Source organism: Pristis pectinata, chromosome 7 (assembly GCF_009764475.1).
Source record: "Pristis pectinata isolate sPriPec2 chromosome 7, sPriPec2.1.pri, whole genome shotgun sequence".
Taxonomy (NCBI): domain Eukaryota; kingdom Metazoa; phylum Chordata; class Chondrichthyes; order Rhinopristiformes; family Pristidae; genus Pristis; species Pristis pectinata.
This window is the reverse complement of record NC_067411.1, coordinates 5,954,581-5,967,384: the sequence shown is the minus strand read 5'-3', so window position 1 is coordinate 5,967,384 and position 12,804 is coordinate 5,954,581. Positions and strand designations below refer to the sequence as shown.

The 12,804-nt window shown below is 44.2% G+C and overlaps 1 protein-coding gene across 1 annotated transcript in view; it reads right to left on the bottom strand.

The window, feature by feature from the left end:
• Positions 1-1,447: 1,447 nt before the first annotated feature.
• Positions 1,448-12,804, bottom strand: part of rnf4 (ring finger protein 4) — a 31,768-nt gene continuing 20,411 nt past the window's right edge. Inside the window, exons 4-8 of the mRNA XM_052019839.1 lie at positions 11,848-11,924; positions 8,975-8,987; positions 7,759-7,945; positions 4,839-4,914; positions 1,448-1,773 (exon numbers count right to left, since the gene is read on the bottom strand). Coding sequence (XP_051875799.1) covers positions 1,624-1,773; positions 4,839-4,914; positions 7,759-7,945; positions 8,975-8,987; positions 11,848-11,924 — 503 coding nt within the window. The 3' untranslated portion in view covers positions 1,448-1,623. The remainder of the gene's footprint in view (positions 1,774-4,838; positions 4,915-7,758; positions 7,946-8,974; positions 8,988-11,847; positions 11,925-12,804) is intronic.

The following is a 12,804-nucleotide window of genomic DNA, read 5'->3' as shown; positions in this document are numbered from 1 at the left end:
AAGTTGTGGGCATGCTATGTTGGCACTGGAAGCGTGGCGACATTTGCGGGCTGCCCCCAGAACACACTATGCAAAAGATGCATTTCACTGTGTGTTTCGATGTACATGTGACTAATAAAGATATCTCATCATATCTGATAATTGAGGCCAAAATTCGACTTTGGGATGTGGGAAGGAACTGGAGCTCCCGGAGGAAACCCGCACGGTCGCAAACTCCACACAGAGGGCATCCAAGGTCAGGATTGAACCTGGGTCTCTGGAGCTGCGAGGCAGCAGCACTCCCCACGCACACTGTGTGGTGGTGGGTGCTTCTGACTGAGAAACATCAGCCCTCACAGCTGCTCAGCAAGATCCAATAGCGTGGCCAATCTTAATAAAATTAAGGCAAGAGCTTGCATCAAACCAGGCAAAGAATAACTCTAAATAATTGTTAACATAAAGTTATCCTGAAAAAGCAGACTAAATGGGGAGACATATGAGGGACTAATATTTTTATTAATTATTTTAGCCCTCAGATTCTTCATTGTTGTGGCAAAATAAAACCCATTCTAATTGGCAGACATTATAATTGATAAGAGAACATAATGATGGTCTAATATTCAACATTCATAAAACATCACTGCACAAAAATTCACAGACAATGAAAATAAACTTCTCCAATACTTCCAGTAACATTTTTTTTAAAAATTAATTTCATCTTTTATTTTTCAAAGATATCTGAATTTCAACACGTTAAATTTAATTTGGTTCCAGCATAGGCTGAATTTCCCAAATACCTGTCATCTCTGAGACCAGCAGCAGCTGCCTGCAACCAGTCCGATGATCAGATTCTTTGGTCGAAGATACTGCTGTGTCAGACATCAGTTGTAGATTAAGTTAAGAGAAAAAAAAGGCAATGTGTTCCCAAAGCAAAAAGGGGAACCTGAAATCATGCATAGAGTAATCCTAGCCCTCCGCAAACATCTCCTGAAACCCAGCCATCGGCAAACATAAGGCTTTGAAAGATTTCCTGAGTAAGAGGGGTCTAAACCAAAAGCTTGTGGTCCTCATGTAACCTTCAGTCTCTCTCCCCACCACCCCTGTCCTTGACACTCCACGTCAGGGGAGTTTCACAGTTGCGACTGCAGTAAGGCGGTCCCACCTGGTGTCGGCTGGGGAGATGAACCAGACCGAATAGGGCTCCGTAAATTGACAAGGCAGCAGAGCAAATTGAAGATGTTGTCTCTGAAACCGTGCCGCGATAACTGACTGCACGTGCGGCGGTAACCAGTCTCTGATCTGGGGTGGCGGTGAGAGAGGCAAAGCATAGAAATGAAAGAGAAACATGTACAAAACACACATCTGAACTTGGTTGGCAACTGGAACAGGCTGGTGATTTGTTTTATTTCTCACCCACAGCCGTTGCCTGTCCCCTCCCTCCCACCCCATCCCCCCCCTCCCCATTCTAAGTTACAGCAAGTCAATTTGATTAGATGGTCACAGATGGTCAGCCGATGCCACACGCTCCTTCGGTCTCCAACTGGGAGTGCCCTTTGCTGCTGAGAAAGCTGAGGAACGTGATAGGATTTTGAGATGGCCAACACATGGCTGGAGAGAGAAATTTCAGAAAGACACCCCCAACGGTCAAATATAAATCGGGTGGTACTGACGCGAGTTCAGTTTCTTTCGGCAGCTCGGACACGTATGAGAGTTTTTGAGAGAGTCCCGAATGCACTGGCTGCAGAAGACGTGACCACATTTTGTCGAGACAATGAGCCGCCCACTTTGGACAATCTAGGCAGGGACCAAAAGACAACATTACAGCATCAGTAATTATACAAGGTGGCTTTCAAAACCACAGAACACAGAGGGACAGTCAGATCCTGATTCGGTTCAGTCAGATCCAGATCAACTTGAATTCTACAAGATCCTAAATTCTTCTAGGTTTAAAACTGACAATTAGAATGTGTCTGAATTACTTAGACATTTTATATTAGCCTCCTATCTTTCAGAGATAATAACTTATTGTGGCATTTGTTAAACCAGGGAGTTATAGAGTCACACAGCATGGAAACAGGCCCTTCAACTCAACTGGTCCATGCCGACTGTGTTGCCCAGTGAGCTAGTCCCACCTGGCCGCGTTTGGCCCATAGCCCTCTGAACCTCTCCTATCCGTGGATTTATCTCAGTGGCTTTTAAACATTGCTAATGTGCCCGCCTCAACCACTATTTCTGGCAGCTCATTCCAAATACGCACCACCCTTTGTGTGAAGAAGCTGCCCCTGATGTCCTTTTTAAATCTCTTGCCTCTGACCATAAACCTATGCCCTCTTGTTTTTAGCACCCCCTCCCTGGGAAAAAGATGAATAAAAATTTGTACTTTAACAGATATACTTAAAATTCACTGCATGAAACTCGGGAAACTTAGAACAAGTAGAACGATGCTTTCATGTCATCTTGCTATTGCAAACCTTCTTCATACATCCACTTAATCAGATCTAAACACGTTTCACACGAGCATCTCTTGGCTTTGCTTGGAAACAACAGCAAATCTTTACATCTTTTCACATTTTTCTCCACTGCACGGCATGAGTGAAAGGATGATGGAGGAAAGCTGTCTGATTGAAGACACGGTACAGTATGGTACGATACAGGCAGGCACGGTGGTGCAGTGGTTAGTGTAACGCCATACAGCGCCAGCGACCCGGGTTCAATTCCGGCCGCTGTCTGTAAGGAGTCTGTACGTTCTCCCCATGTGTCTGCGTGGGTTTCCTCCGGGTGCTCCGGTTTCCTCCCACATTCCAAAGACGTACGGGTTAGGAAGTTGTGGGCGTGCTATGTTGGCACCGGAAGCATGGTGACACTTGCAGGTTGCCCCCAGAACACGACGCAAAAAGATGCATTTCACTGTGTTTTGATGTACATGTGACTAATAAAGAAATCTTATCCTGAGCCAGATGTTCTGATGGTTCCACATTTGACTGACGATTCAGCCAGCAGCACGAAGATAACTAAATCACTTTAAAGCACAAAATTCACATCTTGTACAAGAATGACCTCAGGAAGCCTCAGCTTTTAAACCAATATTACTTCTGAAATGTGGCAACTGATAATCTGTCTATAATAAAATATACAAGGCTGGATTGTGTGAGGGACGCGGGAAGAACCACCCCAGTCCTTCTACATCCTGTAAAGTTCTTCTTCCACGCATTGTGGGTCTTTTACAGCCAGGCTGAAGTGCAGCAGCTCGGACTGCACACCTCTGCAGGACTGCTCTCAATCGACAGCCAAGTTTGCATACACCCTTGAGTTTTGAAACAACTCCACTCCAAATCAGGCAACAGTACCTACCAACTTAGTGCAGGGGGAGCTTTACGTTGTTGAGCTGGTGCCTGTCAACAGGACGCTAAACATCATTGGATGAGCACCCATCTATGATGGGTTGTTACAATGGCAGAGGCACTTCTTAATGTTAACTCATTTGTCTCGGTATACTGTAACCCAAAGAAAGGAGGGGCATGGTATATGTTGAAGAGTACAGCACAGGAACAGGTTCTTTGGCCCATGATCTTGTGCCAAATTAATTAAACTAGTAATTAAATGGCTGACTAAACTAGTCCCTCCAGCCTACACAATGTCCATATCTCTGCATTCTCTGCACATTCATCTGCCCATCTAAGAGCCTCTTAAACATCATATCTGCCTCCACCACCACCCCAGGCAGCACATTCCAGGCACCCACCACTCTCTGTGTAAAAAAAACTTGCCCCACACATCTCCTTTGAACTTTCCCCCTCCCTCACCTTAAATGCATGCTCTCTGGTATTAGATATTTCGATCCTGGGAAAAAGATACTGGCTGTCTGCTCTATCTAAGCCTCTCATAATTTTATAAACTTCTATCAGCTCTCCCCTCAGCCTCCACTGCTCCAGAGAAAATAATCCTAGTCTGTCCAACCACTCCTTATAGCATGTGCCCTCTAATCCAGGTAACATCCTTGTGAACCTCTTCTCACCCTCTCCAAAGCCTGCACACCCTTCCTATAATGGGGCAACCACAACTGAATACAATACTCCAGGTGCTGCCTAACCAGAGTTTTATAAAGCTGCAACATAACCTCCTGACTCTTGAAGTCATTGCCTTGACTAATAAAGGCGAGCATGCCATACACCACCTTTAACACACTACAACCTGTGCAGTCACTTTCAGGGAGCTATGGACTTGGACCCCAAGATCCCTCTGTATATAAAGTTAGTTTGTTACATGTTAAATACATGAAAGCTTGACCAATGTCAAGGCCTTAGAGAGGGTGCAGAAGAGATCTATCAGGGTGAAGGGCTTCAGCTGTGTGGAATGAGAGGACGAAGTAGCAAAGAAAGTTAAGGTGTACAAAGGGGTTTGATAAATAAGGAGAAACTGTTTGAAAGGCAAAAGGATTAGAAAGAGCAACAAACAAGATGCTGGAGGAATGTAGTGGGTCAGCAGATGCTGCCTGACCCACCGAGTTCCTCCAGCAGATTGTTGCTCCAGATTCCAGCATCTGAAGTCTCTTGTGTCCCCAGTATCAGAAGGATTTAAGGTAATTGGCAAAGGACCGAGAAGGGGCAAAGAGGAAACCTTTAAGAACAATCCATTTGTTATCTGGAATAAACTGCCTGCAAGAGCAGTGGAAACGGTCAACAGTAACATACAACGGAGGTCGAGAAATCCTAAGAAAACAATATCCAGGGTTTTCTGGGAAATGAGCTGGGTAGAGGGACTAATTAGATGGAGAATCAGCAGAGACATGATTGCTGAGTCTTCCTCTGGTGCCGTAGAGTTCTATAAACATCTTCAATTCTCCAGAGATGTTGGCTTACCTCTGTGTAACCATCCATACAAATGGGACAGCTAATGGTTCCTGAGGAAGTCTTGCGGTGAACAAACTTATCAGATCTGCCAAAAATAAACACAGTTAAACATTAACTCTGGTTGCACCTGAATGCAATGGAAAATACTTTCACCAGTTGGGCACCAACATCCACGCCAGGGTTTGTTCCCACAACGAACAACAGTCAGAGCCTCTAAAACCGAATGGGCATTCCACACATGCACAGAGGCGCTTAACTGGGTCAAGCCACAAAGTGCCTGACTCAAAGGTAGAGGGACCAGCAGAGGCAGCTCTCCTCAGTTATGGCATCCAAGATACATAAGGTTAAATGCTGCACCAACCGGGAAGGTGACGGATCTGCAACACATGGAGGGAGCAGAGACCAGGAGAGGAGATTCCCCAGGATGGTACTGAGACTGGAGCATTACAGGTATAAGGGGAGACTGGATAGCCTGGGTTTGTTTCCCCTGGAGCGAAGGCGGCTAAGGGGTGACTGAAGGGAGATATATAAAATTATGAGGGGCGTGAATAGGTTGGACAAGAGGGCATAGCTTTAAGGTGAGAGGCAGCTGATTAAGAGGGAATCTGAGGGGGAATTTTTTTTTTACCACACAGACGGTGTTTGGAGTCTGGAATGAGCTGCCTGAAGAGGTGGTGGAGGTAGAGACTCTCACAACATTAGAGCAGCATCCAGACAAGTACTGGAATAGGCAAGGTATAGAAGGCAATGGACTAATGCAAGCGAATGGGATTAGCGCAGATCGGTACAACAAGCGCCATGGATGCGGTGGGCGAGGGGCTGTATGACTCTATGACAGCACAGTATAACCAGGTTACCGAGTCCGTGCCAACCATCAAACACACACTAATCCTAAACTAATCCCATTTAATTCTCCCCACATTCCCATCAACTCCCCCCAGATTCTGCCCCTCACCTACACACCAAGTGCAACTTACAGTGGAAAATTAACCTACCAATCCACATGTCTTTGGGATGTGGGAGGAAACTGGAGCACCGGGGGGAAGCCCACGTGGTGACAGGGAGAACGTGCAAACTCACACAGACAGCACCGGAGATCGGGATTGAACCCGGGTCTCTGGAGCTGGGAGGCAGTGGCTCTACTCACTGTGCCACCTGATACCCGACCTCTTCTGCTGCATCAATTTCGTCCCAAAGCAGAGGGAGTATTGTGCTGACAAGTGTGAGGTTTTGAGCTTTAAAGCCAGGTGACAGAGTTGGGGATCTTGTGTACCTTCTGGATGAGGAGAACTTGTTCTGAGGTGCACCAGGGACATGCATTTGTGAAATCCAACTGCATTGACCATGGGATGTGCAGAACGCAAGGGGAGATATAGATATTGTGGAGAAATTTGGTATATGGTGGGGTAGGGGTATCCTCTTGTTGCTTCACCAGTTAGAGAGAGTTGTGGACTGAGAGCAAAGTCTTTTATAAACATGGGATTGGTTTATTATTGACACATACACTGAGATACAGTGAAAGATGACATTTGGGTTGCATTTACATCCAGGTGTAGGTGATTAAGGTGGGAATGTATTTCAATATATAGACAGATTAGAGCAAATATACAATTGTAATTTTTGCTGAGGCTTCCAATTTGACAATCGAGGACCAAACCTAGCTTCCTGAGCAGTCTACAATCAGCAAACTATAAAGCACGTTAACAAACGTTCTAATCCAATGTTTGGATGATGTCATGGCATAACGTGCTGCCCTGATAGGTCAGTGGGCTGTCACATGATGCCAAACAAAGAACGTCAAGCCGAGATTCTATGTGGAGAAGCTGCTGGCCCACACTTGATAGTCCGCCCAGTGGCAGGAAGAGGGAGCTCCACTGCATGTGCTGACACAAAGCTGGAGTTAGGTTTCTTATACTTATTCCTTGCAGCTGGGAAATGGTGAAAAATAAAAAGCACATCCGACTCCTCCCAACACACACAAAACCAAAAGGAGGATGGGGAGGAGTGGCTGATATCAGCCACAGTTCAGTCATCAACAAAACATGTCCAGTTTCACTCTTTGGTCTTCAGGCACAAGATCTGGGCTGACCCTCTGAGCAGCAGAAGGTAGCTTATTTCAGATAACAGTTAAATCAAGACACTCTTGTCCTCTCCACTGTCCATGAAAGATAGAGGTGTCCTGACCAAAAATTCACAACAGCTATGCAGCCTGGAAACAGGCCCTTCGGCCCAACTCATCCGTACCAACCAAGCTATCTATCCAAGCTAGTCCGATGTGCCTGTATTTGGCCCATCTCCACCTAAACATTTCCTAGCCATGAACCTGTCGAAACGTCTTTCAAACACTGTGATTGTACCCCCACTACTTCTTCCTCTGGCAGCTCGTTCCATACACCCACCACCCTCTTGTGTGGAAAATCCTGCCCCTCAGGCCACCTTTAAATCTTTCCCCTCTCACCTAGTTTTAGATCCCCTACCTTGGAGAAAAGGCCGTGAACATCCACCTTATCCACGCCCCTAATGATTTTATAAACCTCTTTCAGGTCACCCCTCAGCCTCCTTCGCTCCGGGGAAAAAGCCCCAGCCTATCCAGCTTCTCCTTATGACGCAAGCCCTCCAGTCCCGGAAACATCCTCGTGAATCCGTTCTGCACCCTTCCCAGCTCATTGCCATGCTTCCTATAGCTGGGAAAAGCAGTGCCTAGACAGGGACATAATATCTGAATACATGACATGAATACTTCTTTCAAAAATACTACCAAAAAAAGGGATCTGATCACACTGCAGTTGAGAGATCTTGTGAACAAACTGCCCATTACATGTCCAGACTCCCACACTGGGTATACCTGGAAGTATTGCTTGCAAGGTACATTTAGATACTCTGTTGCAAGAGACACTGTACAATCGGACATTTTCTTTCTCCTTCTCACCTCAAGTCTTTGTTACACAAGGCAGAATGAAGATGATTTCCCTGAGGTACACCTGCTGCACTCGTTACAGTGCTGCTCCCATCTGCTCTGCCTTCTTCCTCGTCACTGCAGAGAATACAACTGTCTGACTGCGTTCTGCCTGGCTGATCTTCAGCTGAACTTGGCTGACTGATCGCAGAGGAGAGATCTGCCAAAGAAAAACGGGTAGAGTGCCTTGTAATTATTCTGACAAACATCCAGGCACTTCTGATTGACGATTCAGGGCTGAGGCAGGAGACGGGGAAAAGGAAAGTGAGGAGAACATCCCAAGGGAAGGAGGGGGAATGGGGCTTGGTAGTGAGCAAGGAAGAGAGATCATTTTAAAATAATGTACATGCATGCTGATTAGTTACTTCATTGGCATTAAATTTAGGTAGCACTAACATGGAATTCAGTTTGTAAAGATAAATTCACTCTCTGCTCTTTACCCTATACTTGCAATCTTTTGGATCAAGGCATTGTGGTGCAGAGTTAACATCTTATAATACCAGAGTTGTGTGGCTGAGAGCTTTTCACCTTAACATCTGTGAGACATGGCATCTCATAACTGCAACAGCGTAGTGCAAAAAATTTCAAAACAAACAAAAGAACCAACACACGAAATCCAATTTATTCATTGATGTTAATTTTCATAGATTATAAAGAATACACAGTGGGGGCAGTGCGGGGGTGGGGGGTGGAAACCAATGCTCCTAGTACACATAAAAAAGAATAAATTTTCATCTTTGTTGAGGGTGCTTCTGAGAGAAGGGAGCAGGATGCAGCCACAGATGGTACTGCATTAGTCTCAAAATAATGTTTAAAAAAAGGGACTGTTAATGTCCGCCCCAAATGACATCTCTGTCATTTATTGAAGATGATAGATTATTTCACTAATATAGACTCAAGCACCAGTTCAGCATCCCGCACAGAGTAATTTCAAAGGCAAGGACAGACACGTGGCAGCTTCTATTTCTGTGTGTTGATCATATCAAACATTTCAAGGCACTAACATGATTAACTACTTTGGTTGTTGTCAGAACCTATGAAATTATACAATGAGCTTCAAATATGAAGCTATTAGTATTTGGAAACTAATAGCTGGTTCACATTTATTTCTTAAAATATTTTGTTTTTTTTGCTTTTTGCATTGACTGAATAAATCATTACAAGAAATTAACAACATTTTTGAACTCACCTTCATCCACAATCTGGACAGTCACATTAGGTGTAAAACAAAAGAGAAATAGATTAGATGAGGCAAAATGCAGCAAAAGTACATTTAATCACAGTGCTGGTAGCTTTGTTCTACTAACTGCTACTTGCATTTCTCTGCTTACCAACTACTGCTGATCAGCAGAGAAGACAAACAATTGGAGAAGTCTTTTACAAGAATAATAAAACTAAAATCCTTTTGCGTTTCTGAATACACCAGCCAAGATACATGTCACTTGTCCCCCCAAGCCTCCTTTGAATTTGTCAACCAGAAGAACAACATTTCTTTCAGTGGGGCTCGGGGAAAGAACACAGTTATGAAAATCAAATAGCAGTGTTGATCTGACAACATAATGAAACAGGCAGATCATTTTATGATTCTTCACCCCCACGGATCATCAATAATTAAAGGTAAAGCAGAGACATGCTAGATATGAGAAATGTGCTTTGTAACTTTGTTAAAGGGCTTTGAGTGTTAGATAGACTCCTTAATTCAAATTTGAGGAGATGGTTCTGGTGTTTGGAGGATTACATCTTTTGTTCATCTGAGACAAGCATGTCAATTGAAAGGTCAGCATTTATTCCCCATCTGCTACCTAATGCATTGAAGAATTCAGTGTGGTACTGGATTAACAAAGCCTGGTACTGGCAGAAAATTTCCAACCTCAACTAATTGCATCCTATCAAAATTTTTGGGTTACATTCTATGAAGACCAGCTTTTTTGAAAATCTAAATTCAAGCTCCCAAAGTGGCAGTGGGATCTGAATCCCATGTCTATGTGTTAGAGTTTTGCAAGCCTTAGATATTAGTCTTGTGCCATGAACACTAGTGCCTGTGGTATTTGAATTTGCATGTCCAACGAGAGGATATGTCCTCTTATAGGGCACAGGTTTAAGGTGAGAAGGGACAGATTTAAAGGGGATATGAGGGGCAAGTCTTTGTTTACCCAGAGGATGGTCAGTACCAGAATCAGATTTATTACCACCAACTTATATGACGTGAAAATTGTTTTGTGCAGCAATACAGTGCAAAGACATAAGAATTACTGTAAATTGCAAAAGTAAGTAAAGAGTGCAAAAATAAAGGAATAATGAGTGTTCATGGGTTCATGGACCCTTCAGAAATCCGACGGCGGAGGGATATGGAACGAGCCATCAGAGGAAGTGGCAGAGGCGGGTACAATAACAATGTAGTGTAAGAAAGTGCTGTGAGAAGTGGAGTGGGTTTTGAAACCGTGACAGCGACGTTAAGGAGGAGAAGTGTCAGATATGGACCAGGTGAAAGAGAGAGAGCAGAGTGGAAATTGGGGGCAAAGGTAATGTTTGAGAAGTGTACATCTGGCTGAATCAGGGACTGTTCAAGTAGTTTTCTGTACTCTACAAGGGTATGGTTGGTAGGTATTTAAGACCCACTGTATGAAAGAACCTTTTAGTTACAGTAAAAAAAATATTAAAGACATTGGTCAAATTCAAGAGATTACTAGATAGGCATATGGAGGAATTTAAAATAGAGGGATATGTGGGAGGAAGGGGTTAGATAGTCATAGTTGAGGTTTAAAGGTCGGCACAACATTGTGGGCTGAAGGGCCTGCATTGTGCTGTACTGTTCTACGTATGTTCTATGAAAGCTATACAAAGGTTTCCTTCTGGCACATTTTCATATACACACATGGTCAATTTTCAATGACTTTGGATATAAAGTCAAGACCAAGCTTCTTCAAACGAAGCAGATAGGAGAACAAGAGAATAATTGGACCAGGTTTCAGAAATGCAATTCAGTTCCCTTATGCTCTTAATTTTGCAAATCCAATGTAAATGTACATTCGAACATTTATTATAGAATCTGTCCATGTAAACCTATCAGGCTGTGATCGCACCCTACTGCATCACAACCTCTGGGAGAAGGGTTTGATTATATTTCAGTCAGTTTACAGGGCCAGTTTAATTCACATGTGTGTGAATTTAAAATGTAAAATCTTGACAGAAAGTGTATACAGATGTCATTGATACATTTTACCTTAAGAACAAAATAGACCATTGTATTGTGGAGGTCGTGGCTGTCACGAGACAAAACTGCCCCCACCTGGTCGGATGACAGCACTGCCCCTACTTGGTCGGAAGACACACCACTGTCAATCAAGGTTTGACTCCACTCCCACCCATCCGTGCACACTTGACCATTGGTCCCTTTAAGCACCTTTGTACCTGGCACACTTGACCATTGGCCCTTTTGAACTACCTGGGCTGGACCACCCCCAGCCCTCCAGCACTATAAAGAGTGCCACGTGCTTGGTTCTCCCTCCTTTGTCTCTGAGGGATGCCTGTTGGTAAGCTGTGTACTGTTTAAGAGAAATTAGTTAAGGACCCCTGGGAGCATACAGCCATGCACTAAGTCAAGGGGTGGCGGGTATCGTATTGTTTTTCCTTGATTGTTTGTACCAAGTTTGGTGTGTGTGTGTGTGTGTGTGTGTGTGTGTGTGTGTGTGTGTGTGTGTGTGTGTGTGTGTGTGTGTGTGTGTGTGTGTGTGTGTGTGTGTGTGTGTGTACGTGTTTTATACCCTTGTTGCGATTTTCCCACGCTCACGATCACCAGTGCGTGTGTGTATTGCCCCCGTTATCTTTTCCCGTGTTTGTCTTTGTAAATAAAATCCTTCCTTGCCAGACTGTGTTTGGAGTCCTGTCCTTTCGAGATCTCGGACTTGTCCCACAACAACCACCAAATCCTTTACTGGAGGAGAGAGATATAGAATCCTGACACATTCCTTCCCTCTACCTTGCTCCTCCAACTATCCTTTGGAAGCCAGCACTGTGCCTATACTCTGTAACTCCACAGATGACCCAGTCAGCATCACTTACCTCAACAGAATCATTGTTGGTGAGATCAACAACCACAGGTTCAGAGGATTCACAGGTCAGGTCAACCACCTCACCACCTGACAAGACCAAACACAGCAGCTTCACAATTACACTGTCAGGTTTAACTATGAATTTAAAAGTTGCCTTACAATGAAAGAATGTGGATGGATTTATGAGACCTACAGCACAAAAATATCATTTGATGCACGTAATGGCCGCTCCTACAAACAGCCTGCTCACCAAACTTTAATACTCCTCACACAAGCACAGGGTTTGATCTCCCAATCTATAGCAGGCATGTTTTTTTTAAAAAACCTAATGGGTTTAGGCATGAGCTTAGACAGGAAATCTTATTTTCAATGTATTTCATGTGAGGGATGGCAGTTCTGGGAAGTGGAACCAGCTCCCATTGTCATCCATCATCATAGGGTCAGATTCTGAGTAAGGCTGCAGATTCAAGTCCCAATCCAAAGAGACGAGTACACTGTCTGGTCAAATGCATGAGTGTTATGAGGAAGTGTTCCATTTTCACTTGGATGGGACCTTAAACCACATTCTTGTCAAATAACCAGAAAGCAATCGAGGGCCCAGCCCTGGCTGATGTTATTCCTCAATCAAGGTCAATAAAGCAGAATAGCTTCACCTCTGAAATTAGCTGCAGGGAGGCTGGACAAACTTGGAATGTTTTCTCTGGAGTGTCAGAGGCTAAGGGGAAACCTGACAGAGGTGTATTAATTTATGAGAGGCATTGATTGGGTAGAATGAGTTTTTCCCAGGGTAGAAATGTGAAATACTAGAGAGCATAGGTTTAAGGTGAGAGGGGGAAAGTTCAAAGGAGATTCACCAGGGAGGCTTTTCTCCCCCCACAGAGAGCGGCAGGTGCCTGGAACACACTGCCAGGGGAAGTGGTAGCAGATATGATAGTGATGTTTAAGGGGCATTTAAACACACATGAAT